This window comes from Giraffa tippelskirchi, chromosome 10 (assembly GCF_054371585.1).
Source record: "Giraffa tippelskirchi isolate mGirTip1 chromosome 10, T2T-mGirTip1v1.2.pri, whole genome shotgun sequence".
Taxonomy (NCBI): domain Eukaryota; kingdom Metazoa; phylum Chordata; class Mammalia; order Artiodactyla; family Giraffidae; genus Giraffa; species Giraffa tippelskirchi.
The window spans coordinates 94977263-95004760 of record NC_137284.1 but is presented as its reverse complement, the minus strand read 5'-3'; the positions used below and the strand labels follow the sequence as shown (position 1 = coordinate 95004760).

At 41.6% G+C, this 27498-nt stretch overlaps 1 protein-coding gene across 1 annotated transcript in view; it reads left to right on the top strand.

Annotated features, from left to right (window-relative positions):
• LAMB1 (laminin subunit beta 1) overlaps window positions 1–27247 on the top strand; it is a 74689-nt gene extending 47442 nt beyond the window's left edge. Inside the window, exons 23-34 of the mRNA XM_081535993.1 lie at window positions 1440–1654; window positions 2357–2453; window positions 11946–12315; window positions 15053–15237; window positions 16143–16384; window positions 18900–19103; window positions 19661–19805; window positions 21535–21742; window positions 21958–22099; window positions 24577–24753; window positions 26611–26770; window positions 26945–27247. Coding sequence (XP_081392119.1) covers window positions 1440–1654; window positions 2357–2453; window positions 11946–12315; window positions 15053–15237; window positions 16143–16384; window positions 18900–19103; window positions 19661–19805; window positions 21535–21742; window positions 21958–22099; window positions 24577–24753; window positions 26611–26770; window positions 26945–27081 — 2282 coding nt within the window. The 3' untranslated portion in view covers window positions 27082–27247. The remainder of the gene's footprint in view (window positions 1–1439; window positions 1655–2356; window positions 2454–11945; window positions 12316–15052; window positions 15238–16142; window positions 16385–18899; window positions 19104–19660; window positions 19806–21534; window positions 21743–21957; window positions 22100–24576; window positions 24754–26610; window positions 26771–26944) is intronic.
• Window positions 27248–27498: the final 251 nt, after the last annotated feature.

Genomic DNA, 27498 nt, shown 5'->3' with positions numbered 1-27498 from the left:
CCCTGCCTCCTTCTTGGGGGATTTTATTCTTAGGGGATTTATCTCATCTGTTTTAGTCATTCAATTCATGTCTGACTCTTTGTGACCTCTTGGACTGTAGCCCACCAGGCTCCTCTGTCCATGGGATTCTCCAGGCAAGAATACTGCAGTGGGTTTGCCATTCCCTTCTCCAGGAGATCTTCCCGACCTAGGGATTGAACCCATGTCTCCTGCATTGCAGGCAGATTCTTTACTGACTGAGCTACCAGGGAAGCCCATATCTCATCAGGTAAAACACTTCTCAGAAAGAGAAAATTTCACTAGCCACAAGAGAAAGATAAGGATGATTTTTTTTTTAACAGCCTCGTTCCTGGCACTGAAGTGTTGAGCTGTGGCTCAGCACCTGAGAAGGAACCAAAAGCTCTTCCACTGTCCCCATGATAAATGCCATCGATAGGGCAGATTGATTTTTTTTTTAATTGGAAACAGTTTTATTAAAATAAGCACAGTGCGTCCTTGCATTGCATAAACATCTGACATATGCAGGTCGATTTTCTCAGGTAACCAAGCAGCTCAGCTATCTGAGGCTGGATATGCCTTTGTGCTCACCAGCAGCCGGCTCCACGTACCTCAGACCAGAGTGGCCGGGCAGCCTCTGGGCCGGCTCCACAGCAGGCGCAGAGCTCCTCACTGCCCAGACCCGCCCGAGGGAGGAAGCAGCAGACACACTGTCTCCATCAGTCTAGAGTGGCTTGATTTTATGTTCTGCCCGTGGACTTGTTGATGGGCTGAGACTTCTGCATCCTAAATACACACTTTGGTCTACCCTTTTGTCAGTGATGGATAGAGCCTTCCAGCTTAAGGAAAAGAAAGAAGTAACATCTCTGAAATATCTCTTTCAGAACTCATTATTTCTCTCTTATCGCGAGATCAGCCAGTATTTCCTGCTGCCCCTGCACGGCCCCCAGGCCCCTGTCTTTGTTGATACAAACACGTGCGGAATGTTGAGGACCAGCAGGACTGGATTCCTTCAAGCCTTCCTAGTTTAAAGGGCTGTACCTGCCATGGTTCACACAGCCGTGACTGCAGTTTCCTGCCAAGAGTTTGAAATCATTAGGTATCTCTGCTCCCACAGCCTGGTTTTTATTTCCAGTTAAATCCTCAATCTTATAATGATTCACCAGCCACTTATTAAATCAAGTATTTTTTGAAAATACATGCCAGCCATTTTGCATGTCTGCCTGAGAAATGTCAGAGCTGTGTGGAACATCATAAGATGAAGAACCACAGTTTTAGAATTTCTTTTTTTAATCCCCTCCATTCCTTTCTCTTCTTGTTTGCATTTCCAGGCTGAAATCTAGAGAAAGTGGTAGTTGTTTGATGTAGCTGACTTTCGCATTGTCTGTGTATCTGCTGAGTGGGCCTCTGTAAGTACACCTGACCAGGTTGTTCTTTTTCAGAGTGTGTCTGCAATTACCTGGGCACGGTGCAAGAGCACTGTAACGGCTCTGACTGCCAGTGTGACAAAACCACCGGGCAGTGCCTCTGCCTCCCTAACGTGATCGGCCAGAACTGTGACCGCTGTGCGCCCAACACCTGGCAACTGGCCAGTGGGACAGGGTGCGACCCCTGCAACTGCAATGCTGCTCATTCCTTCGGGCCGTCCTGTAATGAGGTGAGGCACTGTCGCCCAGGGCAGCCATCACAGCATAGGGAAAGAGGACTTTGAGTCCACATGACAGCTCTTTGGTGGCTGGGCCCCAGTTAGAGAAAGGGACCCCTCCTTGTGGTTACAGCCTTGCACCAGGACACACAGCTTGGCACACACAGCACAGACTGGAAATCCGCCCTCACTTGCCCCCGTGGGCTGGGACAATGTAAAGTAATGTGCACAGAGTCCTCACTGGATACCACCGGGGCACAGCAGCCTAGGACCCCACCAGCAGTGGGAGCAGCTCACTTTAGAATGGACCAGGGGGGCCATTTTTTCCAATACCTGGCTGCTGAATCAGACTTTTTTTTCTTAGCCACATAGCCTGAAATGGGCCACATAACAGTAGCCAACATTATAGAAAGTTCTCCTATTCCCTGACACGCACAGAACGGTGTGTCACACACAGTCACAGGTGGTCCAGGCTTGTGAGTGATGTATGAGGATACGAGTGAGGAAACATGTCAACAAAAGGGAACATATCTGGGCCTTCCCAGCCCCACTTACAGAGGAGCATTTAGGAGATGCAAGCCTGGGGCCCTTAGCACCCACGATCGGGGTGAGGTTCCCTGTTCTCGGTCAGGTCAGGTGTGAGGCCTTCTCGGGCAGACCCTTAGGTCTCCTGGCCTTGCAGCTGACCTGACACAGGTCTGTCTTTGGCCTCAGTTCACAGGGCAGTGCCACTGCATGCCTGGCTTTGGAGGCCGCACCTGCAGCGAATGCCAGGAGCTCTTCTGGGGGGACCCCAGCGTGGAGTGCCGAGGTGAGCATGGGCGCCGGACTCGCGACTGGAGGGGCCGGGTGTCTGTGGGAGCTTTCTGCCAGTATAGCACAAATGAACTTGTCTATAAGAACTAGGCTGAATTACAAAAGAAACGCATGCTTATTGTTTAACAACAACAAAAACTGGAAGCTATCTAGCCCTAGAGACATGCAGGTGGTGAAAGTGCACCTGCTGACTGCTGGCTTCGCTCCCCGGGGCTGAAGTTTGTCTGCTTCAGCACAGACAAGCATACATACACACCCTAGATCACACAGAAGGGCTTTATTTTTTACTATTTTTTAAATTGAAGCATAGTTGATTTCCTTGGTGACTCAGACGGTTAAGAGTCTGCCTGCAATGCAGGAGACCCGGGTTCAATCCCTGGGTCGGAAAGATCCCCTGGAGCAGGGCATGGCAACCTACTCCCGTATACTTGCCTAGAGAATCCCTTGGACAAAGGAGCCTGGTAGTTGTTTGATGTAGCTGACTTTCATAACCATGGGGTTGCAAAGAGTCGGACACAGAACAACATACATGTAGTTGATTTACATTATTTCAGATGACTATCATAGTGATTCAGTTATATATATATTTTTCAGATTCTTTTCCTTTATATGTTATTACAAGATACTGAATATAGTTCTGTGCTGTACATAGGTCTTTGTTGTTTTTCTGTTTTACATAGAGCAGCGTGTATGTGTTAATCCCAACCTTATAATTTATCCCTTCCCCACCACTTTCCCCTTTTGGTAACCATAAGTTTATTTTCTCTGTCTGTAAGTCTTTTTCTGTTCAGTAAATAAGTTCATTTGTACTGTTTTTTAGATTCCACATGTAAGTGATTCATAGTCTTTGTCTTTCTCTGACTTAGTATGATCATCTCTAGGTCTGTCCGTGTTGCTGCAAATGGCATTATTTCGTTCTATTTTATGGCTGAGTAATCAGAATGGCTTTTTGAAATGCTTTTAAGCAAAATGAGCTCATATTCAGCATCAAGTTCTGCACATTGATTCCCCCCGAACAGTATTTTGGGGTAAACTTCCTTGTCGGCACAAGCAGAGCTAAACGTTCTGGTAAGATGGTTTGATCCCGGTGAAACAAGCAGATGGTGCTGACGGTTAAAGCCCTCAACTGTCACTCCCCACCAGTGGGAACTTGGAGGGTAACATCCTAGAACTCTCATGTGCAACAAAGGAGCAGGTGACGGGAGCACCACATGTGTTAAATGTGATGAAAACCCCGATTCTCCCTTAGGCTTGTGACTAACTAGGACTTTGAGGGCAAGCTTGATGTCTTCTTAAGAACAAGATACTGCTACAGTCATGTGAATCAGAAGGATTGCTTAATTTTTATCTGTTGCAATATTTTACCTGCCAGGTTATTTTTCAGATCTTAAACTAAAAGCATTCTTGGAGAAGATTTTAGTAGACTGTTCCTATACTGTTTTCCTCTTCTTTCTTTCCTACTTGGGTTTTCTTCCTTATGTTTTAAGTTTATAACTATGGATAAATGTCTTCTGTACTTTCTTATTTGCTCTTTGATATATTTTCTTCATTATACATATGACATTCTGGGTCCCTGTTAGACACTGCATTTTTAAAATATCTCTTTTTTAGAGTGAACTGTAGTGAGAAATAATATAGATTTTTAGGTTAGCAGTTCATTCAGAATCTTCTGTTGAAAGTCACAAATCTAGAAACTGCGTGTTGTTTCAGAGTCAGCTCATATGTTCCTTAACAGTCCAAAGACTCAAGCAGTAGACACGACCAGAGCCAATGGCCTGTGATTTGTTTCTTTCATCCGCTGTGTAGCCAGAAGGATCTGTGCCAGCATCTTAGATGAGATGAATGTTTGCTCCACAGAGGAGATGACGAGGGCTGTGTCGATACACAGATGTACTCGTATACATCATTCTTCAGTCCCCGACATTGGTTCTTAATGGGATCTGATCTTCTCACTCCCTTTAGAAGGTCCATGACGTTCAGTGGACCACTTGCTCTAGGAGGTCCCCTGCGAGTAAAATCTTGCTCAAAATCTGGTTTCTTCAGGGCTCTCACCACTATTCTGTTAAATTTCTCAATCTTATACTGCCCCAGGGGCTTGATTTTCTCCAGATAATGGTTCTATCATGCTTATAGCCTGATTCTGTCAGCATGTGTCATTGGCAAAATAGCTTTGACTGCCAAAGCTTTCTGACCTTTTGCTCCATCTAAGCTTTGTTAGCTAGCATGAAAAGCCTGTTTCCCAGAGTCGGAGTCAAACAGAGAATTGTTCACTTAACACTCAGAACTTTACCCCTTACCCTTTAATCTTTAAACTTTCACCTCTAAATCTGCCAGAGCAATTGTGGCTTATAAGTACAGTATCAACTTGTTTAGGTCAAAAGTGAGATCATGTTTTAGAAACTTTGCAAGAAAAGAAATCCATGGCATTGATGTTCGCCAACTTCTTTTGTTTGTTTTACGCAGAGGAAAGGTCAGCCTGTTACATAAGAAACTGTGGGGACCCAAATGCTTTTGACACCCCATGAAGGAAGTTCATAACTGACAAGGCACCTAGAAAGGGCAAGAATTGACTGCAGCCAGCAGTGGGGGAGTTCTGGCCAGCCACAGGCCCTGTGCGCACAGGATAGCCATTGGAGCAGGACCAGAATAATCTGATGAGGGCAAGGACAAGAATGCAGGAGCAGATCGAGCTCAGGAGCACAGTCACCAGTGGAAATGGGAGGGCAAGAGTTTGAAGGGACAGGGTCCAGCAACCAGCGGGAATACAAGTAGGTGTTATCTGAAATTAGAATGAACCATGGGGAATGAAAATGTGAACAGTCTTCTCAAATTAGGTCACTCACTGCCCAGGAGTGAATTTCAAATCTTTCGGTTGAACAAGGCACAAGTTCAGACTTTCTGGAGCCACCTCGCTAACAATATGCTTATAGAAAGACTTAAGTCATAGCTAAGTACTCTCCTTATGGAAAAAAATGGGGTTATGTCAAAGACAAACGAGCTGAGCCTCCAGCTCGTGAATTGTTGAATGTGCCCATTGTCCAGGCGGGTTGGGGCTCTTGGCCGACAGGCCTGAGTCTGAACAAGCCTATCACTGTGCTGGTTGGAGAGGAGCTCACCCACCCAGTCCTGAACGTGCCCGAGAAAAACCTCGGCCCAGAGCTCTGTCCCGTGCCCTAAGGAGTCAAAGGGTCACAGGAGGAATCTTCTGTTGACTGGCAGACTGCAGAGGCAAGGCCTCTGGCTCTTGGGAAAGGCCAGGCTGATTGGAAATATGGGCCATAGGTGAGAGGCTCTGGCTGTTTTTTTCATCCTGCTTGTTTCTCATTTCCAGTAGTTTTTGGTAGAAAATCGAAATACATTTTTGCTCAGACATAATTTGTTTTTTTAATGCTTGTCATCTTTTCTCAGGCTGGGATTACTTTATAATCACTCACTTTTTTGCTTTATTTCCAAGGTGGCTCAGGAAGTCAGATTTAATTTGACTCTTTAGAGAATTGCAGATATTCTTGTTAGTAGAGGGAGGGCTTGTCCATAGCCATGTACCAGATCCAGCTCACAGCCCACTTCAGTAAAGTTTGACTGGAGCACAGCTATGCCCAGTGTGTCCATATTGTCCGAGCTCCCTTTCTGCTGCAGTGCCAGTGTTGAGGAGTTATGATGGAGCCTTTTATAGAAAACATTTACCAACTCCTGGGCCAGACAGCCAGCTCATTTCTGCAGGAGAATACTATTCATTCTCCAACTTCCGTTTCAAAACTTGAAACTTCCATTTAAAATCATACTACTGAGGCCAAAAAAAAAAAAAAAATGTGGGACTGGAGGAGGTTAGAGAATTTACAGAAAAATAAAATCACATTTCAGAGATTAGAAAGTACTGAAATTTCCCTTAGAGCAAAATAGAAATGCCGAAGTAAAGCAAGAATTAACCTTTGGCGTGAGAGCACATCCCTGGGGATCTATTGAGGCAGGTTCATGACAAAAAGGAGTAAACCCTGTCCCCTGATTTGAGGAGAGCACTCTCTTGGTCCCCAGGCAGCTTCAAGTTTCAAAAGGAAAGGTGCGGGGACCAACACAAGCCTGAGTGACTGCCCAGTGTGCCCAGGGGCAGTGGGCACTGTGGAGGAGAGCCGCTCCCCGGTCGGGGCCCCTTGCAGGCTCTGGGGGGAAACAGCCGGTGGAGCAGCAGAACAGCAGGAAACAAGAGGTGCTGAGCTCTGCAGGCATCAGAGGGGGAGCCAGGAGGGACCGGAGGCCTCGGCGTGTCATGGGAACTGTCTTCATGGAGAGACAGAGGAGATTCAGTGTCATCAGATGGTGGAAAGCCCTTGAGGATGGACTTGCTTCGGGGGCAGAGGAGGTCTGCAGACAAGAAGGGAAGGATACGAAGAAAGCAGAAAGTGACACCTGCTAAGAAAGAGGCACGTAGGCTGTTTCCCATTCTGCTATTTCCTTGCTGACATTTTCCTCCAGATCTCAGAGTCTGTAAAATGGGTATACTATTTTTCATCTACCTACCTCTTAGAGATCATGTTTTATTAATTTTTTAGTTGAAGTATCACTGCTGTACAATAGTATATAAGTTACAGGTGTCCAATATAGTGATTAACAATTTTTAGAGGTTATACTCCATTTATAGTTGTTTTTTTTTTTAAATAGTGGCTATATTCCCTGTGTTGTACGATATATCCTTGTAGCTTATTTTACGTACTTATTTATTTGGCTGCGTCGGGTCTTAGTGGTGGCAGTCTTCTTCTTTGGGTCATCTGGGGTCTTTCGTTGTGGCATGTGGGCCCTCCAGCTGTGTCATGGTCTCTGGTTGCTCAGGCTCTGTAGTTGTGGCGCACGGGTTCCAGAGTGCGCCAGCTCAGGAGGTGTAACACACAGGCTCAGTTGCCCTGCAGCATATGGAATCTTAGTTCCCCAACCAGGGATTGAACCCATGTCCCCGGCATTGCAAGGTGGATTCTTAACCACTGGACCACCAGGGAATCCCTCCTTGTAGCTTATTTTATACTTAATAGTTTTATACTCTTGTTTTAAATGAGGAGAAAACTTAGTAAAAATAGAGACGACCCACTGCTCACGTAACCAAGAATATATTTGTATATGAAGGTGGAATTCTCATGGCTCATTAAAATGATGACAGTCTTGTTTTTAGAATGCTGTTCTTCATCTTCATGATTTGTTCATCTTAAAAATCAGGCAACAACCTTCACTATATATATTGCTTTCCAAGAGAAAGTTTTTGGTCCTCTACCTAATAATGCCATTCTTTAAAGCCACACTGAGTTTCAGGTCCCCTGGACTCCTATCCCTTCCTCTGAAAAGAGGAGAAAACACAATGGCCCTGTCGGAGACAACCGGTACAATTACTTCATAAATTTTCCCAGTCCCAGTGAATGTGAGGTTGGAGAGTCTCCTTCACAGCTTTAGTGTCTGTAAAGTTTTAAACTGTCAGGTGAGAACCAACCTTTCTGCTTCAGCAGAAAGGAAATACTCTTAGAGGGTATTTTTTACAAGGTCGTAAGTTTGGGCCTTTTAGTACTTGCCTCCAAGGTGACCTCATCAGAGAAGCAGTTCTGGAAGCTTAATAAAAGAAGGAAGCACATGTCTACTGGTGCTTTAACAGTTTCCCAGCTTCAGTTTGAAATGAAAACCTGATGCGTTTTGGGGTAGTCAGACTTTTTCAGTGATGAAACTGCAATCCAGCCATTTATGAAATTTGACTCTGCTTTTCAAATGGAAGAGAGGAATGTGGTCGGCAAACAGCTCCTGGTCTCTGGAGGTGCCGGAGCTCTGCCCGCCCTCTGGGATACTGGTCTTGAGGGGCAGGGTCCAGAGATCAGCTGGGATGAGAATTAGGTAGATTTTGGGGAAAGAACATGACCGCTTTTTTCACATTATGTAATTATTTGCCAAATATGCCTTCCATTGCTAACCTTTCTGTTGAAGTGACTTGTTGGAGGGCACAGTTTTAGACTTTCTGCTATTGTCTCATTAGCAATATGCTTCTGGAAAGACTTAGGTCATAGCGAAGTATTCTCCTTATGAGAAAATACGTAGCTGTGTGAAAGACAAGGAAAGTCTTAATGAGAGGCCACTTGCCTTTTAAATCCCGCAGTCTGGGACCAATATTTTCCCCCTCAAAGAGGCCATGACAGAATGAGAGCAAGACATGCCTATTCCAATGACATAAATGAACAATTGTTAGAGAAATTAAAAATAAACCCAATATATGCACACATCCCTTGCCCCCAGCATGAATTCAGTGAAAACCTCTTTGACTGTACCTTTGCATTATCTTCGGGAAAGAAAGATTTTCTAAGCAAACTAAAAGCATATGCACCATCTGGCACTGTTGTCCCCATCCTAAGCATAACAGTAAAGCAGGACAGATCTGGGGCTTCCCTGGTGGTCCAGTGGTTAAGATTCTCTGCTTCCAATGCAGGGGGCTTGGGTTTGATCCCTGGTCGGGGAACTAAGATCCTACATCCTATAGTGTGGCCAAAAAAAAAAAAAAAGTAGGACAGATCTGCTGGGCCACGTGAAGCCCCATAGAGGGCTACCCACTGGGGCCTGCAGGACAGTAGCAACTGACAGTCTCATTCATTTCCAATGACATCACGAAGGCCCTCTATTTACACAAGTCCTTAGGTCCATTCATCAGCTTACATTGGTGAACTTGAAGGTCATGATTGCTCCACCCCTACCCCCACCCCCCACATACACATACACTTAACATGCAAAAGGCAGGTGAACAGCTGGGAAGATAATATGGTCAGTACTTCTCAAAATGGGGTGTAATGACCCTCAATATCAGCATTTCCTGGCAACTACTAGAAATACAAATTCTCAGGCCCCACTCATTCCAGATCTGTGGGGAGAGATGGGGGGAATGTGTTAACTGAGCCCTGTACGTGATTCTGATGCCTGCTGGAGTTTGAGAGGGTAGGACTTAGATGACCTAGGTAACTTACAGCTTTTTGGAAGATGACTAAATTCTATGAGATGATATGGAAATCCGTTCCTGAAGGCTAAACAACACAAACCTTCCGATACAAGCATTAGCCGAGTCCTTCCCAGTCTCTTTGATTGTAGAAACTGATGGAGGCCGTGGTTTTCCCAAGTCTTTCCCTTTTTTAGGGGGGAGGAGGCGTTGTTGTCATTAGGTATTCTGCTAGAAAAAGATCCCATAGTCTAATGAGTTTGGGATATGACTGGGTAAAAAAAAAAAATGGAACAAGATTTTTAATGCAGAATTCTTCTGAGTCGTTAACATGCTGTTTGTTTTGAATTTTCAAAAGGAGAACGTAGAATTTCCCAAACCTACTTGATCACAGAACTCTCATTTCATCCTGAAAGCAATCCTAAGAGTGGCTAGGTATAATCATTATCCCTTATAGACATGGAAAGCATGACTCAGTTTTTGTCCCACCTAGGTTCGAGTAGCTGGGTGTGGGGAAGACAGGATTCACCAGCAGGCAGCCTGAGTTTTTATTACAACACCATTATACTCAGACTTGGTGCTTGAGATCGTGGATTGTAGTTGGCAAACAGAGGCCAGGAAAAGCTAAAGCAACAATACAAAGCAAGGTGTGAGGAGAGTCAGGTGAATGGTCCAGGCCACAAACACACATCTTTCTGGCTTCGGAAGGTAGAGTATTTTGTTTCTCAGGACCATCCATGAAATTGGTTCTGGAAAACGTTTCATTAGAAAGTCTTTTGGAGACAATACTATTGACTCAGGAAGGATTTTTTGTTTTTAACTGAAATATAGTTGATTTTCCAATGTTGTATTAGTTTCAGGTGTACAGCACAGTGATTCAGTTATATGTATATTTTCAATTATGTATATTTCCTACTATGCGTTATTACAAAATATTGTATAGTTCCCTGTGCTATATAGTAGGTCCTTGTTGGTTATCTATTTTATATATAGTAGTGTTGCAGTGAACATTGTTGTGCTTTGCCACAATTAACATTGAGTCCTAGGAAGATTATTTTCTTTTGTAGGGGTGTGTTGATGTCTCTTGTGTGCCTGTATCAAAAGTGAGGGTAGAGCCTCATTTGGCAAAGACAGTTGAACTCCAGTTTGAGAATTAACCCTGTACACAGAGCTGAGAATAGAAAGAGAGTTAAAGGTGTACCTCTGCCCTTGGAGTCCACAATCTACTTAGGGAAATAGGATCTTTGTTTTTATTTTTATTCCCACCTTTTTCCAGAAGGGGTTTAAGGCCAGGGATAAGGGGTGTGTGTGTGCGCATGTTCAGTTGTGTCCAACTCTGCAATCCATAGACTGAGGTCCGCCAGGCTCCTCTTCCATCGTATTTTCCAGGCAAGAATACTGGAGCAGGTTGCCATCTCCAGATCTTCACGACCCATGGATCAAACCCAAGTCTCTTAGTTTCCTCCATTAGCAGACAGGTTCTTTACCCCTAGTGCCACCTGCAGGCCTTTTGTTATTCAAACACTGAACAAGTACAAATGTCAAGTGTTGATAGAAAACTAAGTTAGTCAGCTGAGCTTTGGGACTCTGAGCCAGGGTTCGATGGCACAGGCATTGTGGTAAGTAATCTCAGCCACAGTCCACTGACCAAGAACACAGATTTCCCCCTTGTACCATTTGATTCTGCTTCAGATGCCAACCCTACCGGGCCAGCGAGAGGTTGGGACTGAATGGGTCCCAAGGCCTCTGCACTTCAGATGTTTTATGAGCCTGTGCTCTTAGTGCTAGGGGTGGTTATCACAGTGGCTGACACCCACAAGTTAGATGATACTTAATTGAAAGCCTTCTAACCAGACACTTAGAATTCCTGAGACTTCCTTCTCATTTAGTTTTCTCTTTATCAACCTTATTGCATTTCATCAACCATTCACTGCTCTGTGACCAGGTAGAGGGATGTTGGTATGTTGCTTGCTCATTACTGCTCTATCTTAGGCCAGAGGCCTCACATCTTCAGGGTGTCATCTGACAGAACCTGTCCTGCCCTGATAAGATCTACAGACAGATAAAAAAAAGGGGAGCAGGGGCAAGACAGAGCTTAAAAGCACCGACTCTGGAGCTGCAAAGTGCTGAGTTAGACTCCTGGCTTGGCCATTTCCTTGCTGCAAGACTTGGCAGTCACGTAATCTCTCTAGACCTCAGTTTTCACATCTATAAAACTGATGATCATAACACTTGGATCCCATAGGGTTATGTGAGGATTAAGTGAGACGATACATGTAAACCATTTGTACAAAGGCAGGTACAATGATGCACAATGGTGTTCACTTAAAGAAAAATTTATTATCACTATGATTGTTGAGCAGCGGTTAGCCAGAGTTGAGGTACCACGTGTTGTGGAGGGAGCAGCTGCAGTCTCTGGGAGGGTCATTGGTAAACTGTCGTAGGCCATTTACAGACCTTCCTGTTGTAACAGTGGCTGAGGGTTAGGCAGTTAGTGTTTGGGCTCTAGTGGCTCAGCCAGCATTGCTGTCTCCCTTCTAGCCTGTGACTGCGACCCCAGGGGCATCGAGACACCGCAGTGTGACCAGTCCACTGGCCAGTGTGTGTGTGTGGAGGGTGTGGAGGGTCCACGCTGTGACAAGTGCACCCGGGGCTACTCGGGCGTCTTCCCCGACTGCACACCCTGCCACCAGTGCTTTGCTCTCTGGGACGTGATCATCGCCGAGTTGACCAACAGGACCCAGAAGTTCCTGGAGAAAGCCAAGGCCTTGAAGATCAGTGGTGTGATTGGGCCTTACCGGGAGACTGTGGACTCAGTAGAGAAGAAAGTCAATGAGATCAGAGACATCCTGGCCCAGAGCCCAGCTGCCGAGCCACTGAAGAACATCGGGAATCTCTTTGAGGAAGCAGAGTAAGTAGTTGATAAGCCAGAGTAAAACAGCTCACGATCTTGTTTCAACTTGGTGAATCAACAGCGTGGTGCTTCCATCAGGAGGGGTGGTCAGTGCTGTGAGTGAAAATAGATGCTGGGCATTCATTTTCTGGCAGTCACTGCTCTGGGCTTGGGGGCGAGTGGACACTGGTGCATCACTGGGCCCACAGTTGCAGAGACTGCAGTGCAGAATGTGTGCACATTATATTCAGCACTTTTCTCTGCAAACAATAACTCATGGGCAGTAGAATGTCTCTGGATCCAGAGACAAAGGATCCCTAACAGTCACAGCTGGGTTACTTGCTAGGCTTGTGAACTAAAATGACTCACACACTTCCAAGCCTCCCTTCTCGCCTGCGGTGGAGGGGAGGATAATCTTTACTTTTCCCTTACAGAGTAACAAAAGGATTGATCTATGAAATGGTAATGTAATTGCAGAAAACATTATAAATATAAGTTGTTGTCATATGTTTTGCTACTTCCAGGGAAATTCCATTACCACAAGTTAAGACTCCTATTTCTAGGTTATTTCTACTGCTCAGCTGTTGGTCCACTAGAGCCGTGCTTCATTCATCCAATTTTAGCAGATTCCCTACGATGAAAATTCCTCTTCTTAGTCCTTCTCTGGGTAATCATATCTCTGATTGGAGAGTGTGTATTTTGCCAGTGAAAGCAGAGAGAATTGAGCTGAGTGATGCTGAACTTCTATGAAATGAGATTATTTTTCTCCCATTTCTCCCAGTTATCTTCCCTGTTCTCAAACATTCCAACTCCCTTGGCCAGAAAGGACCCCCAAAACAGCAAAATAAGATCTAGGCTAAAGGACAAAACAGGAAAGGATATGGAGCATATGTGCTTCTCCAAATGCTATGGGTTTTTATTAGAGACTCCCCATTTGGCAGGAGCAAGGGGGCTGTTTCATGGCTAAATCCTATACATTCAGGCAATAGTACATCATGCCAGAACTGCAGGAGCATTTCTGTGTGATGGGACTTTAATCAGCATCTCGAAGAAGTCAGACGGACTTTTCATTGATCTCCACACTGTGTATGAGAAGCAGGAAGCTAACAGCTGACATTAGCTCAAGTACCTTGTAGGAGGTCCTTCCTACAACTTCTAGATTGAAAGTAACTGGTCCCTTGACTTCAAGCCTCAGATCTTGTGCCCAAGATCATGTGGTTGATCAGGGTGCTAGGAGATGTCTGATGTGAGGCGATAATGCATTTAATGAGGAATTTTACCTCATTAAAAAAAAGACCACAGTACAGCTCAGCCTTCTTACATGTAGCGATAACAAGCCTTAAAAGGCCCTGGTCTGAATGCAACCCCACTTAAGAAATGATTTCTTGGCCTTGGTGTCATGCATCTTAAGGGAGAACAGAAAACTCGGGTGTCCTTCGGGAGCCTGCCAGAAGAGCGATTGCCTTCCTTCAACAGCTCTGGTTCTACCTTCACTCTTCATCTAATCACACAGATTGTAATCATCTCAGGAAAACTAATTTCATTAATCTTTTTTCAACACAGTATCCAAGGATGCATGTTCTAGGATCCCAAGTGGCATTATTTAAAACTCTACAATGTAAGGTTTGACTTTTTTTTTTTTTTAATTATAACATTGTACGAGACCTGAGGAGAAATGAAAGCCTTCTGGGAATCAACAGATTAATAAAAGCAAAGCACTGGAAAAAAAGAAACTAGCCTCAGGTCAGGAAAAAAAGCCATCAGGTTTACAAAATGTAATTTAACCCACAAATCCTTTTAAGCACATTTCCTTTGAGTTGGGTCATGGTATTATCTCAGCCTTAAATATCATTTTTCGAATGGCCCCCAACCTTTCAGCATCTCTACATTTTCCCAGTTTTTTATATGATTATATCCCTGAGAAGACAATTACACTCCATTAGGTGATACCCAGAGCTGAGGTCTTCTTGATTTGTACTTTCTTTGTGATATGTACACACATGCACACTGTATATGCGAGTAATTTACAAAGATGCCGAAAGTACAGCTTTGGAGACAGGAAGATACAGAACAAAGGCAGTTGGGTTTGCGTTCCAAGTGAAATATTGTGCAAACTAAATGGTTATCATATTCCATCCTCAGTGATGCTGCTTTCTTTCTCAGGAAAAGTGAAAGGGTTGCTTTGTTGGTGGAAGGTGGCTCCTTTGATAGGACTTTGTCTGAAGGGGGGTGTGTATGAAAAGCTTCTTTGCCTTGTTTCCACTGTCTTCCTGGTGGCCATGGGGCTTTCTTTCTGCATGTCTCTTCTTGAAGGAAATCCCTGAAGTTCAGATAAGAGTATTTCTGGCAGGTGGCTGGGAGCCATAATTGTACATGGGAGTCACTTATGTCTTTTGGGTTTGTGGAATTGTATGGGCTTGCAGCTGCTTATGTTACACAGTGGGACGCATGCTCTGGATGTGTGCTCCTGTTACATCAGATAGTCTGACTCCCTCAAATAGCCCATCTGTCACAACACAGCTGAGTGGAACTGCTGTGTTTTCCTTCAAAGCGTTGAAGAAAGAAAAATCATTAGATTTAACATAATCTCTTAATGATAAGATTAAAACCAGTACTTGAAGATGAACTGTTACAAACTACTGAATTGGTTTGAAATTACAGAGTAATGAATACAGTATTAGTGGAAAATGTAAAAATGAGACTTCAGTTTCCCTTTAGTTTCTTGCCCTTAAGTTCATTTACCTTCTCTTTACAGGAAACTAACTAAAGATGTCACAGAAAAGATGGCACAAGTAGAAGTGGATTTGTCTGACACAGCTATGCAAAATAACAGCACAGCCAGACAACTAGATGCTCTACAGGCAGAAGCAGAAAGTCTAGATAACACAGTGAAAGAGCTTGCTGAACAGTTGGAATTTATCAAAAATTCAGATATTCGGGGTGAGCATTTTTTTAATGCAAATACTTAATCCTAGACAATGGATTTTACTAACTAACCTTTTAATGGAGCACTTTCAGAAGAAAAGTAAGTGCTTTGTAATAATTTTAAAGCTTTTCCTCATTGAGTCTCTGGCACAAAGGAGGATTAAAGTCTTCATTTTATCAGTGTGGGATGTGGGGCACAGAAGAGATTGCATGGAGTGGGCAGTGGTCTTTGCGGTAGAATGGCATCCGTTTCCTGATTTTTTTTTTTTTTTTTTCCATTTAGTGGTTTACCTCCTTGGTATGACTTGAAAAGGGACTCTTATAAAAAGTTAAGAAATCAAGTTGATACTTCTGCAAATCATTTTATATTCAAGAATGTTACTTGACCAGGAAATCACATTTGCAAATCATTTATTGGTATCGTAGGCCATATTATATAGGACCCTCTCCCCTCAAAGCAAAAGAAAGTAAAATATGTCAGATCACTCTATGCATCATGTTTTATGCATGATTATTTTTTTTTTTTAGCTAGTTCCTTAAAGCCAAAACATGTCAGGCTGTTTTATGTATATAACATTAGCCATTTGAGTGGATATAAATAGTTAAATGAGAAAAGGGAAAACTCATCTGGACATGTAATCTACAAGTTGCTTCATACCAGCTATTTAGAAAGAACTGGATGCTTGCCTGTGTAGGAACAAAATCTTCATGATTGATTTAATTTTTTAATCCAGATGTTTGGCATCCTCCAGAGCCACAGTTAGGTGCCAATGGAACAAAGTATATTCATTGATCCTGAGAAGAAAGTTATATTTCTTTAAGGTTTTTATTCTTTGAATTTTAAAACAAAACCATATGGTCAATTTAGGGAGATTGGGTACAAGGGGATTAACTGTGGGCAATTTCATCTCATGCTCTAGGCGCCTTGGACAGCATTACCAAGTATTTCCAGATGTCTCTAGAGGCTGAGGAGCGTGTGAATGCCTCCACCACAAATTCCAACAGCACGGTGGAGCAGTCGGCCCTCACTAGAGACAGGGTGGAAGATTTGATGCTGGAGCGAGAGTCGCAGTTCAGAGAGAAACAGGAGGAGCAGGCCCGCCTTCTGGATGAACTGGCAGGCAAACTACAAAGTCTTGACCTTTCAGCTGCTGCCGAAATGGTAAGGTTTGAGAGTGTGGCCCCCAGGCTGCCATGCTACAAGAGAAAAAAGACCCTGCTTTGTCTTTAACACTGTCCACTTTGCAGATGAGTCAGCAGGAGGGAAACCGGTCTCTGGCCCAGTCTGGGGTATCCGTGACCAAGCCATATTAAAAACAGCAGCATGTGAGTTTCTCTGTGGTACAACCAAAGAATCAGGACTACTCTCCCATGCTGCTGAATTGACTCACTTCTTATCTAAATGGGATTATTTTTATACTGTGGACATTTTTTTTTTAACTTTGCTCTGACTTGAAGTGCAAACTGCATCCCAGTGAAGCAATTCAGAATCATTCTTGGAGAGACTTCCTAAAAAAAATAAAGGGAGCTAAAGAATTTTTTTCATGGATAGGTATTAGTTAAAATATTCCTTTGTCCTAGTAACTTTACCTAGTTAAGATTAACCTGAGACCAGCCTAGAAAGTAAATTTATTTCCCAGAAGCTTTTAAAAAATAACTCTGGAGTCAAATGAAATTGAGTAGTGGGTTTAATGGAAATCAGGCAGAAAGCCAAAAAAAAAAAAATCCAAACTAAGTTTTTCTTCCTCTTGCTCCCTTATTATTTTTCATAGAAGAATACTTATCTGAGAGAAGCTGCAGGGTGTTGTTTATATACCTTTATAAGGCTTCTGCTCTCTTGGCTTTAGAAATAGAGGATCAGTACAAGAAGGGGTAAAGTGGATTCATGGGAGGCTGGGAGTTCAGACTTCATTACAATTTTGTCTTGGTGACAGTCCTCCCTTCCTGAAACAGACAGAAACACTGTGCTGTATTATGACAAATTTAATTGATGCCTACAAGATTATGTTTTCATTACCTTAGGAAACTTGATAGCACCTAATGGAAAGTTAGGAGATTTCTTACCATTGGTTTAATACAGAAACAGTCCTAGAGCAATACAGACTTGCACCTAACATAAGACAGAGCTGCCATACACAGGCATGAAACACCAACTCTCAGCCTTTCTTCAGTATCGACTCCTTCCTTATAAATCCTAATTAAAACTAGTCATCACCAATTTCTCCAAACTAAAATGAAAAGCAGCTAAGGATGCTAGAGGATGTCTGCTTTGCAGCAAGGGGCATCTTGGGAATAGGTGGCCTGCGGCAGGTTCCTCAGGCTGTTAAGAACGGGAGCCCTGCCCTGAGCTGCTTTCCATCAGGTGAGTGGCCTAGACACTTGCCACCTTCTTCCCATCTCTCATTGTATGTGCTTGTTAACAATCTTGTGAGAACTCCCTTTTTAGGTTCCACACCACCAATTTTTGCATAGAAAGATTTTTGCTCCTTTGTGTTTTTCAGGGACCTTTGGTTCTGTCTTTGTGTATATTCAGTTAGACTGACGATGTTTTTTTCCAGGCTTGCCAGGCTGATGAAATAAAACAGATCTTCTGGGGTGTTAGAATGTTTTTAGAAAGTATCCCTGAGGTCTTAAGCCTTCTTGATTAAGGCTTGTGTTCTTGTATAGCATGCAGAATAAACTTTATTTTCTGAAGATTTTTATGTGCTATAAACCAGATACATGAAAGAGTATTATTTTAAGAGATAATGTGATAATTATCACAGAACTATGAAGTTAAGAGAGTAGACTGTATTTTGAAAAAACTACTCTTTTACTTCTTAAAAGAAGTACTTGCTTTGTTTGGGAGTATTCTGTTAACTATTTTTCACTGTAGTATAGCTTTTCCCTCTTTTCAACGTGAGCATTTTCAACAAAATAGCTCTAAACACAGTTTGTCTTCCTGCTCAGCCTTTCCCATCATATAGCAAACCTGTAATTTAGCAATTTGCCATATATATTCTACAACCAAGCCTTTGGAAGTTTCTGGCAGGTGAGAGAGGATGAGTCTGGCAGGCGCTTTGGGGGTTATTTGGAAAAGTTATACCCACCTTTATTTTCTCTCTTCCTCTCCCATGTGGAATGTTCCCCACTTCTCCTGCTAAAAATCCCACCAGCCCACTCCTCAGTAATCTCCGTCTACTTTCCTTCTTTCTTGATCTGACCTATTTTTGGCTGTTTTCCCTAGAGTTTTCTTGTCTTCCTAACTAGACAGAAAGTTACTAAAAGGCCTGATTATGGGTCTTTCATATCACCCTTTTTACCAGAACAGTTAGCAGGCTGCTAGGTCTAAAGAAGGTTCTTAATACCATTTTTTCTTTTGGTAAATTCAACCAGTTAGGAGAAAGGGGACGCATTCTTTGGCTTTCATATCAGCCGACTTCAACTTGATGGAACAGAGCCCCTATGGTATTAGGGCAGAAGGTACTGAAAGCATTGATGCAGGGTTAAATCACCATTTCCTTGGAAGGAAGCAAGCTGGCTTATCCCTAAGCTCTTTGCTTCTCACTCCTAAACACTTTTCCAAGCACCCTTGCCGAGGACCACCTACACACTCTTGGGCCACACAGGCCCTGCACAGCTGTTGGCTACCTCGGACTCACTCTGCACCCCGTGCTTGTTCCTTGGCTTTGTTGCAGACGTGTGGAACGCCTCCAGGGGCCTCCTGTTCCGAGACTGAATGTGGCGGCCCAAACTGCAGAACTGACGAAGGAGAAAAGAAGTGTGGCGGGCCTGGCTGTGGTGGGCTGGTCACTGTTGCACACAGCGCCTGGCAGAAAGCCATGGACTTTGACCAAGATGTCCTGAGTGCCCTGGCTGAGGTGGAACAGCTCTCCAAGATGGTAATTCAGTGGATGGCCTATTTTTGTTTGATTTCAGTTATGGAGGACCTGAAAGGGAGAAATCAATCTCAAATGCTGAGTAATAAGAAAAGGCAAAAGTTTTTGTGAGGTCAGGGATATGAGGTTTTATTCATAGGTGGGCTAAGAATTTGCTTATTTCTCATTATGATAATTTGAAATATCCATGTTAATAACCATGGGTCCAGGGTTATGAATACATCCAGCTTTTATTTCAGTTGAGCCTTTATTCTTCTGAAGTGACATGAAGTATTAGCTTCATGTTAACTGAAGTATGTATGTCAGTACCTGAGAAAAAGACTAAAGAACATCTTACAGGTCAAAAAACTGGGGGAAAAAATTGTATATGCTAGCCCTAGCTATGTAAGACCGCTGTTATAGGAATTGATATACTGATTACTCTGTCTACACAGTAGTATGGTTGAATGGGAGACGTTTCTAAAACCCATGGTTCCAAATACTTAGTTTTTCACCATCTTCTGAACCATTTATAGTATTCTCATCTGTTTGAGTAACATTGTTCCCATGCCCATATATAGGTCTCTGAAGCAAAACTGAGGGCTGATGAGGCAAAACAGAATGCTCAAGATGTTCTGTTGAAAACCAATGCTACCAAAGAAAAAGTGGACAGGAACAATGAGGATCTGAGAAATCTGATCAAGCAAATCAGGAACTTTTTGACCCGTAAGGAATTTTTTCGTTTTACTTTTAGACATTTCTTCCTATCTTGGAATATAAAACAATTTTTAAAGAGTGTTGGAGAGGCCATAATTCAAATCTGCAGTTTTGATAAAATCAACTTTTTGCAGGGGATAAAATACTTCCAAATTTTAAAGTATTTCCATATTAAGAAATATTTTCATTTCTTAACGTTTATGTACCTGTATGTAAATAATCTCTAATTCATGCAGATATAAGACATACTTGATGTGATACCCAAGTAGTAAGTCAAGAAGTCACACATGTACTGTGAGAATTGAATTTGGAACTTGTGTTAGAGAATACATGTAATGTCATTAGAACCTTAATTATAAGGATTTTTTTGGCATTGTCCCCAAAGCTTTGCAATACTGTTGTTTTCAGGATATTTTATTTATGGTTAGATAGCTCTATACCTTAAGCATTCTGTACAGAAATAGAAAATCTCCAGGATTTGTGGTCCAGCTCATAAATGTTGCTGGTCACAGTTTGAGTTCCATCAGTGAGGATAGTTGTGGTCGCAAGTTAAAACTCTCAACTGAAATGGACGTAATCAAAACAGAGATGTCTTTTATAATACATAAGTTCAGTAGTAGCTCCATGATTCTGGCATCCATGCATTTCTCATCTTTTTGCCCTGTCATTTTAATTAAGCATATCAACTCTTCTCAGGCTAGCTCCTCCTCATTACAAGGTGGCTGCCAAAGCTCCATAGACACAATAATAGCTAATGGAAAAAGACACCAGCTATTTCTTTATTGTATCATTTTTAAATAGAGGAAATCTTTCCCAGAAGCCTTTGAGAAGTCATTTCCATAAATCTCACTGGCCAGAAATGAGTACCATGTATAGATGTCACTAATACAGTAATTCCATACAGTAATGGGATTACTGTAATTGGCAGGCTAATCAGTATTTAACTCTGAGCTGATAAGCTTACCTTAACTTACAGGTTAGCACCTGAACAAAATCAGTATTCTGTTAGTAACGAAAAAGGGAGAACAGCTTAGTAAGTAAGGAGCCAACAGTATTTGCTAAGAATATCTTATGGAATATTATGTGATGGTCATCATTCAACCATGTATTTCCCTGGGCTTTATAATTTTAATATTCTTTTAGTTTAAAAAAAAAAAAAAGCTTAAAAATCAATGACATACTTAGACTATGGTATTTTTTCCTCTCTTTTCACACTTGACATTTGAAACTCCTTGAAGACAACTATATTGACTCTCGACTAGATTCTCTAATTCCCTGAGTCCAGATAATTCATTAGAGATTTCAACACTTAAATCTGCATTTACAGCAGTAGTCTTTCAACTGAAAGTTTTCATTACCTTTTAGGATCAAGTTCCAGCTTTTTACCTTTGCCTGTACAGTTTTCTACAATCTGAACCGTTCACTTCACTCAACTTCCACATAACGTGCTCTGCCCATCCTGTCTCTCCATCCAGAGATGTTCTTTCTTCTCTCAAACCCTATCATCCTTCAACACCCTCCAGAGTCTTCCCTGACAACCCAGCTTGTCACCAACTCCAGTAGTATGCACTGTCTGCATTACTTTTCCTGTGTGTAGGTCTCATATCCCCAACTCAAATTTAAAACCCTTAAATAGGAAGTACCTTTGCTTGGTATAATCCCACCAGGCTGAACACACAGTAGCAGATGACCATTATGGTTGAAAGAGTGAACCATGTTTGCTTTTTACTTTTAACAGAAGATAGTGCTGACCTAGACAGCATTGAAGCAGTTGCTAACGAAGTCTTGAAAATGGAAATGCCTAGCACTCCACAGCAGTTACAGAACTTGACAGAAGATATTCGTGAACGAGTTGAAAGCCTTTCTCAAGTAGAGGTTATTCTACAGCAAAGTGCTGCTGACATTGCCAGAGCTGAGCTGTTGTTAGAAGAAGCTCAAAGAGCCAGGTATCTGAACACAGTATTATATGCCATTTAGCGGAGCTCATTTTGTGTATCTAGCATGGAGTAAAGTCTTTTCTTTCATCAGTGACATTTCTCACTGAGTGACCCGTGGGAGTCTCTCTGCATCACTTCAAGAAAGCTGGTCTTTAAAAGAAAACCAAGTACTTTTTTCTTGTTCACATGTATCAATAATATATCACCTTGTTCTTTTTACTCAGCAAAAGTGCAACAGATGTTAAAGTCACTGCAGACATGGTAAGGGAAGCTCTGGAAGAAGCAGAAAAGGCCCAGATTGCAGCAGAGAAGGCAATTAAACAAGCAGACGAAGACATCCAGGGAACCCAGAACCTGCTCACTTCGGTAAGGGACTGCAGTCCTTGTTGTGTATGGGAGAAAACACACAGACATACACTTGTCAGAAAAGAAGCACGTCTGACAGTTACCTATGAAAATTCTTACAGCTGAACATCAAAGGAGTCCTTTAATAAATCTGAACTACTCCCTTAGCACAGATGCTAAAAGTCTTGTTTTCTAGGGGAAAAAAGGAGCCTCAAAACAAACATTAAACCCCCTTTCATTTGCATCCCCATAAAAAGCCTTAAGAAAGATAATAAGAGTTTCCAGTTCCTTCAAGGAATAAGATTCTATTTAGTATGAAACATACTATTAATTAATTTTCAGTTTTAGAACATCTCCAGATGGAGAGACAGGATGGGCAGAGCAAGCTTTTGCAGCCCAAAAGCAACTACATAGTTAAGACTAGATTTATGAGGTGATCATTCACAAAAACTTTACTGTAGTTTTGAAAACCACTGGAAAGCAATGAAAGCCAAAATGTCTGCTTCTAATACCTAATTTTAGATGAACCTGATAGATCTCTTACTTCCCAGATGGCGCAGTGGTAAAGAATCCACCTAGCAATGCAGGAAACATAGGTTCGATTCTTGGGTCAGGAATATCCTCTGGAGAATGAAATGGCAACCCACTCCAGTATTCTTGCCTAGAAAATCCCACGGACAGAAGAGCCTGGCGGGCTACAGTCCATGGGGTTGCAAATGAGTCAGACATGACTTAGCAACTAAACAACAATAGAGCTCTTACAGCTAGACAATCTGTTTTATGCAGAATGCATGGGAAACTTACACGCAAAATGCCCTTAGAGCCTACCAAATATTAAAGACATTCACTAAAAAAAGAATTATTCACAGCCTTAAAAACTTAAACTCTGAAATTAGATGCTTCTCTTACTTGCTGCCAATTCCCCTTCTCAAGACAACAACCCATATTTAAAACCAGGGAGATGGTTTTTCAATCTGCTTTCCCTACCATTAGTTAATATAAGCCCATCTTCCTCTATTCCACTACTCTCAGTAAAATGAAGCCAGACAGTTCCTCAGCCACTTTGAGTATATATATAAGGCCCTTTCTTCGGGCTACTTAAGTTTAGAAAAATTATGTTTTCCCACCAGATTATGTTCTAACCCTTTGCTTTATCTCTAGGTTTTTCATTCTTGTCAGTGTGTTGTTAACATGTAAATGAACTTTTAAGTGACTTTTTAAAAAATGACTATTTTGAAAAGCAAAATGGAAACTATTAATCGAATTGTAGGCTAGATATTTGGCTTGATGATGCAATTTATTTAAAGATGAAACCTTGGAGGATAGTTAAGTGTTTCAGGTAAACAGTAAGAAAGAGAACCTCTAAACCATACTAATGAAAGCTTGACACAAACTATTCACTTACTTACTCTAAGGGTTATCTTCTAAGAATAACTGCTGCTGCTGCTAAGTTGCTCAGTCGTGTCCGACTCTTCACGACCCCATGGACTGCAGCCTACCAGGCTCCTCCATCCATGGGATTTTCCAGGCAAGAGTACTGGAGTGGGGTGCCATTGCCTTCTCCTAAGAATAACTACTCCCTAAGAATTGTTTTCTAACTAATGGGTGAACTCTCAGATCAAGAATCATTTGGTTTGAAATAGTTACAACTTTGAGCATATGTGTATACTGATCCATTAGTTATGACATTATTCTTCAGAGTTATTCTACAGAATAGAACCATCCTTAAAGATCATTTTTAAGAAAAATTAGATGCTCAATGAAACTGGTTCTTCTGTCATGAGTCACGCTTACTTTGGCTAGCTTTAAAAAAAAAAAAAATCAGTGTTTATTGATTATACTTTGAAAAGAGATCAAACATGGACCCTCCCCAGTTGCCCAGATGAGATACTTTTTCCCTAAATAATTCTTGAGTACTTACAGCTTCCAGTTGTAACTTTCCCGGATCTATGCCACGTCACAATCCTATAGTAATTTTTCATAGTTTTAACATTCCTCCAGCTCCCAGAGTGCTTTAATCTCCACTACTAGAGCTTAACATTTACAGTTGATAGAAAAAAAACTAAAATTGACTGGAAGTTACAGTTTCCCCACCCACATTAATTTAGAAAGTTATGTGGCTATTCCTTTGCTTACATCAGCTTCCTTGGGAACACTGTTTAGCTCACAGAGTTTACAGGTGTCCTTAAAATGCTTTCTTGACACATCAAACTGCCTGGGAGTGGTTCAGTAAGAAAAAGTTTACATAAATTTCAGCCTAGACTGTCAGAAGTACTGAAAGAATAAAATATATGAGATGTGAGATGTAGCAGAGACTATTTTGAAGTTGGGCACTTTATATCAGCTTTCTTGAAATTTTTAGTAATTACTTCTATTGTTCTAGAGCAATAGAACAGCACAGCAGCCTTTTAAATCTTCCTCTACACTTGAATTCATAGCACTTGCTACCGCTTCCTGAATTAATGGCTTGCTGAATATAATCCATTATATACTTTCAGATAGAGTCTGAAACAGCAGCTTCTGAGGAAACTTTGTTCAATGCCTCCCAGCGCATCAGCGAGCTAGAGAGGAATGTGGAAGAACTTAAGCGGAAAGCTGCCCAGAATTCTGGGGAGGCAGAATATATTGAAAAAGTAGTATACACTGTGAAACAAAGTGCAGAAGATGTTAAGAAGGTAAGAAAAGCTTTGTTACTGCACAGCTGTGTGGACAAGGGAGCAACTGCTCTCCATCAGAAACATCTTGGGTGACCTGTTTTGAAACAGCAGTCTTTAGAGACAAAGATGGAAAAGAATGGGAGTGGATATGAAAATATCCATACATGAGATGTAGGCCCTCAAATCCAAACTTGGATAAGGGTTTAGAAAAATGAAATTAATTTAACAAGCATAGTGAACTTATATTTCAATTAGGAAGAGCTTTGTGGCAAACAGTAAATTACCTGGCCATTTGAGAATCTTTAAAAGCAGGGTAGAAAATGCTTAACAATCTCTAACAGACAACAGCTAGTAGGGAACCATATCTCACCTCTTCTGTGCTCATTTGGAATTAACCACCCCTTCCTTCTCACTGGAAGGTACTATATTTTGCAGAGAAAAGTCTCAAGCCCCAATTTTTCACTAGAAGCCACGTAATCACTGAAACACATTTAATTTTTAAATTTGTGTCAGTAAATATTTATCACTAAAGAAACCTTTTTAAACTTTTCAGGGGAGTGTTGAAACTCTTAATAGTAGGAAGCTATAAACAATGAAATCAAGACTTTTCCGAGAAGCTACTGTAGTTTTTAGGCAGTACGTACAGGTAACTTCCCTATACCTTGACTTTGGGAAAGAGAACAGTAAGTTCACTGCCACATCTTTTTCATTGTGGGCTAGTTTCCTGCAGGTCTAAGAACATAAATCAGCCAAGTAGTCATCTTACAGGACATTCTGCATAAATAGCAAACTTGATTATGTAAACAGTAAAACCCTGACAATGAAATTCTTCTATGAATAGCTATTGTTTGAACAGTGTTCCTAAAAAGAATGACTAAAATCTTGCCCTTCTTTTTGTTAAATCTGCCTTTTCCCTCTGGTTTCCTGGTATCAAGTGGGGTGCCATTGCCTTCTCCGATCAAGTCACTATCAACCCTAAATTAGTCAATGGTCCTCCCACTTTTTTCTGATGTCTAAATATTTGGATCTCAGCACACCTACCTTTGAGAAAATCTATTTCTCTAACTCTCCTTCCATGAATTTCTCCTACAACACCTCCAAAGAAAAAACCAGTCCCCCAGGGACCTACAGCAACTCCACCATGTCTCTGACATCTTTTCATTTTAAAAAATCATGTCAGGAACAAAACTCGGTCATTTGTGGAGACATGGATGGACCCAGAGACGAATACAGAATGAAGTAAGTCAGAAAGAGAAGAAAAGAAAACAAAAAACGTTGTACATTAACACAGATGTGGAATCTGAAAAAAATTGATATAGACAATCTTATTTACAAAGCAAAGAGACACAGATGTAGAGAACAAATGTATGGATACCAAGGGAGAACGGGGAGTTGAGGGTGAGATGAACTGGGAGATTGGGATTGACATGACATATATATATACTATTGATACTGTGTATAAAATAGATAAGGAATGAGAACCTGCTGTATAGCAAAGGGAACTCTCTACTCAGTGCTCTGTGGTGACCTAAATGGAAAAGAAATCCAAAAAACAGGGATATACACATACATATAGGTGATTCACTTTGTTGTACAGTAGAAACAAACACTGTAAAGCAACTATACTCCAATAATAACTGAAAAATATATAAAATAAAAAATGCTGTCAATGTTATATCTAATTATACCATTTCAAGTTAATGTTTTCAGTTACTTACTATTGTGTAGCTTGAAACCTGAGTACCCGTGGTGATGGCCTGTAATTAATTCAGAATGCTAGCTGTGCAAGTTAGCATCTACATGATCTAAGATTGCCACAGTTACATTACTGACACTAACATTGTTACCTTTTTCTACCAAAATGTGGAACTGCAGACTCTGGACAATGAACTTGATGAAAAGTACAAGAAAGTAGAAAATTTAATTGCCAAGAAAACCGAAGAGTCAGCAGATGCCAGAAGGAAAGCAGAAATGCTACAAAATGAAGCAAAAACACTTTTGGCTCAAGCAAACAGCAAACTGCAACTCCTGAAAGGTAGATTTTTTAATTTTTTTTAACTTGTTATTTTCTTAGAGTTTTTATTTAAAAGGTCAAGTACCATTCACTCTGTCTCAAGCACTTAAAGCCTTATAATAAAAGAGGATTAGTCTTTGATTTTGAGATCATGATAGTATAACTGCTCAGACCTTTTATTTTTATCTCCCATAGATTTAGAAAGAAAATATGAGGACAATCAAAAATATTTAGAAGATAAAGCTCAAGAATTAGTAAGACTGGAAGGAGAAGTTCGTTCACTCCTAAAGGATATAAGCCAGAAAGTTGCTGTTTATAGCACCTGCTTGTAACAAAGGAGGGGGAGCTGTAAGTAAAAGATGGCTGAGGTGACCAAAGCAAAATCATTACCTTTTAAAAACTGACTTAATGATCTTCAAAATAAAACTCAACCTATTTAATGTTTTTAATCGCCACATTTTGTATGGAGTTAAATAAAGTACAAAGCTTTTATATAAATATATATTGAGTATATTTTTCCTGATGTAGTATTCATGAATTCCTTTAACAAAGAAGGCTATTTTCGCTGTAAAGATGCATTTATAAGCTCACTGATTGTCTCCATGGAGATGCTAATTTCTGTTATGTCTATAGGCCAGTATCACTCATCTGTTTGGGTCAATATCCTCCACAAATCCACCCCAAAAATCACCTCCCAGTTGGATTCCCAGATAGAAAGGAAGGAAGCACCCTGAGCTACTTTCACCATT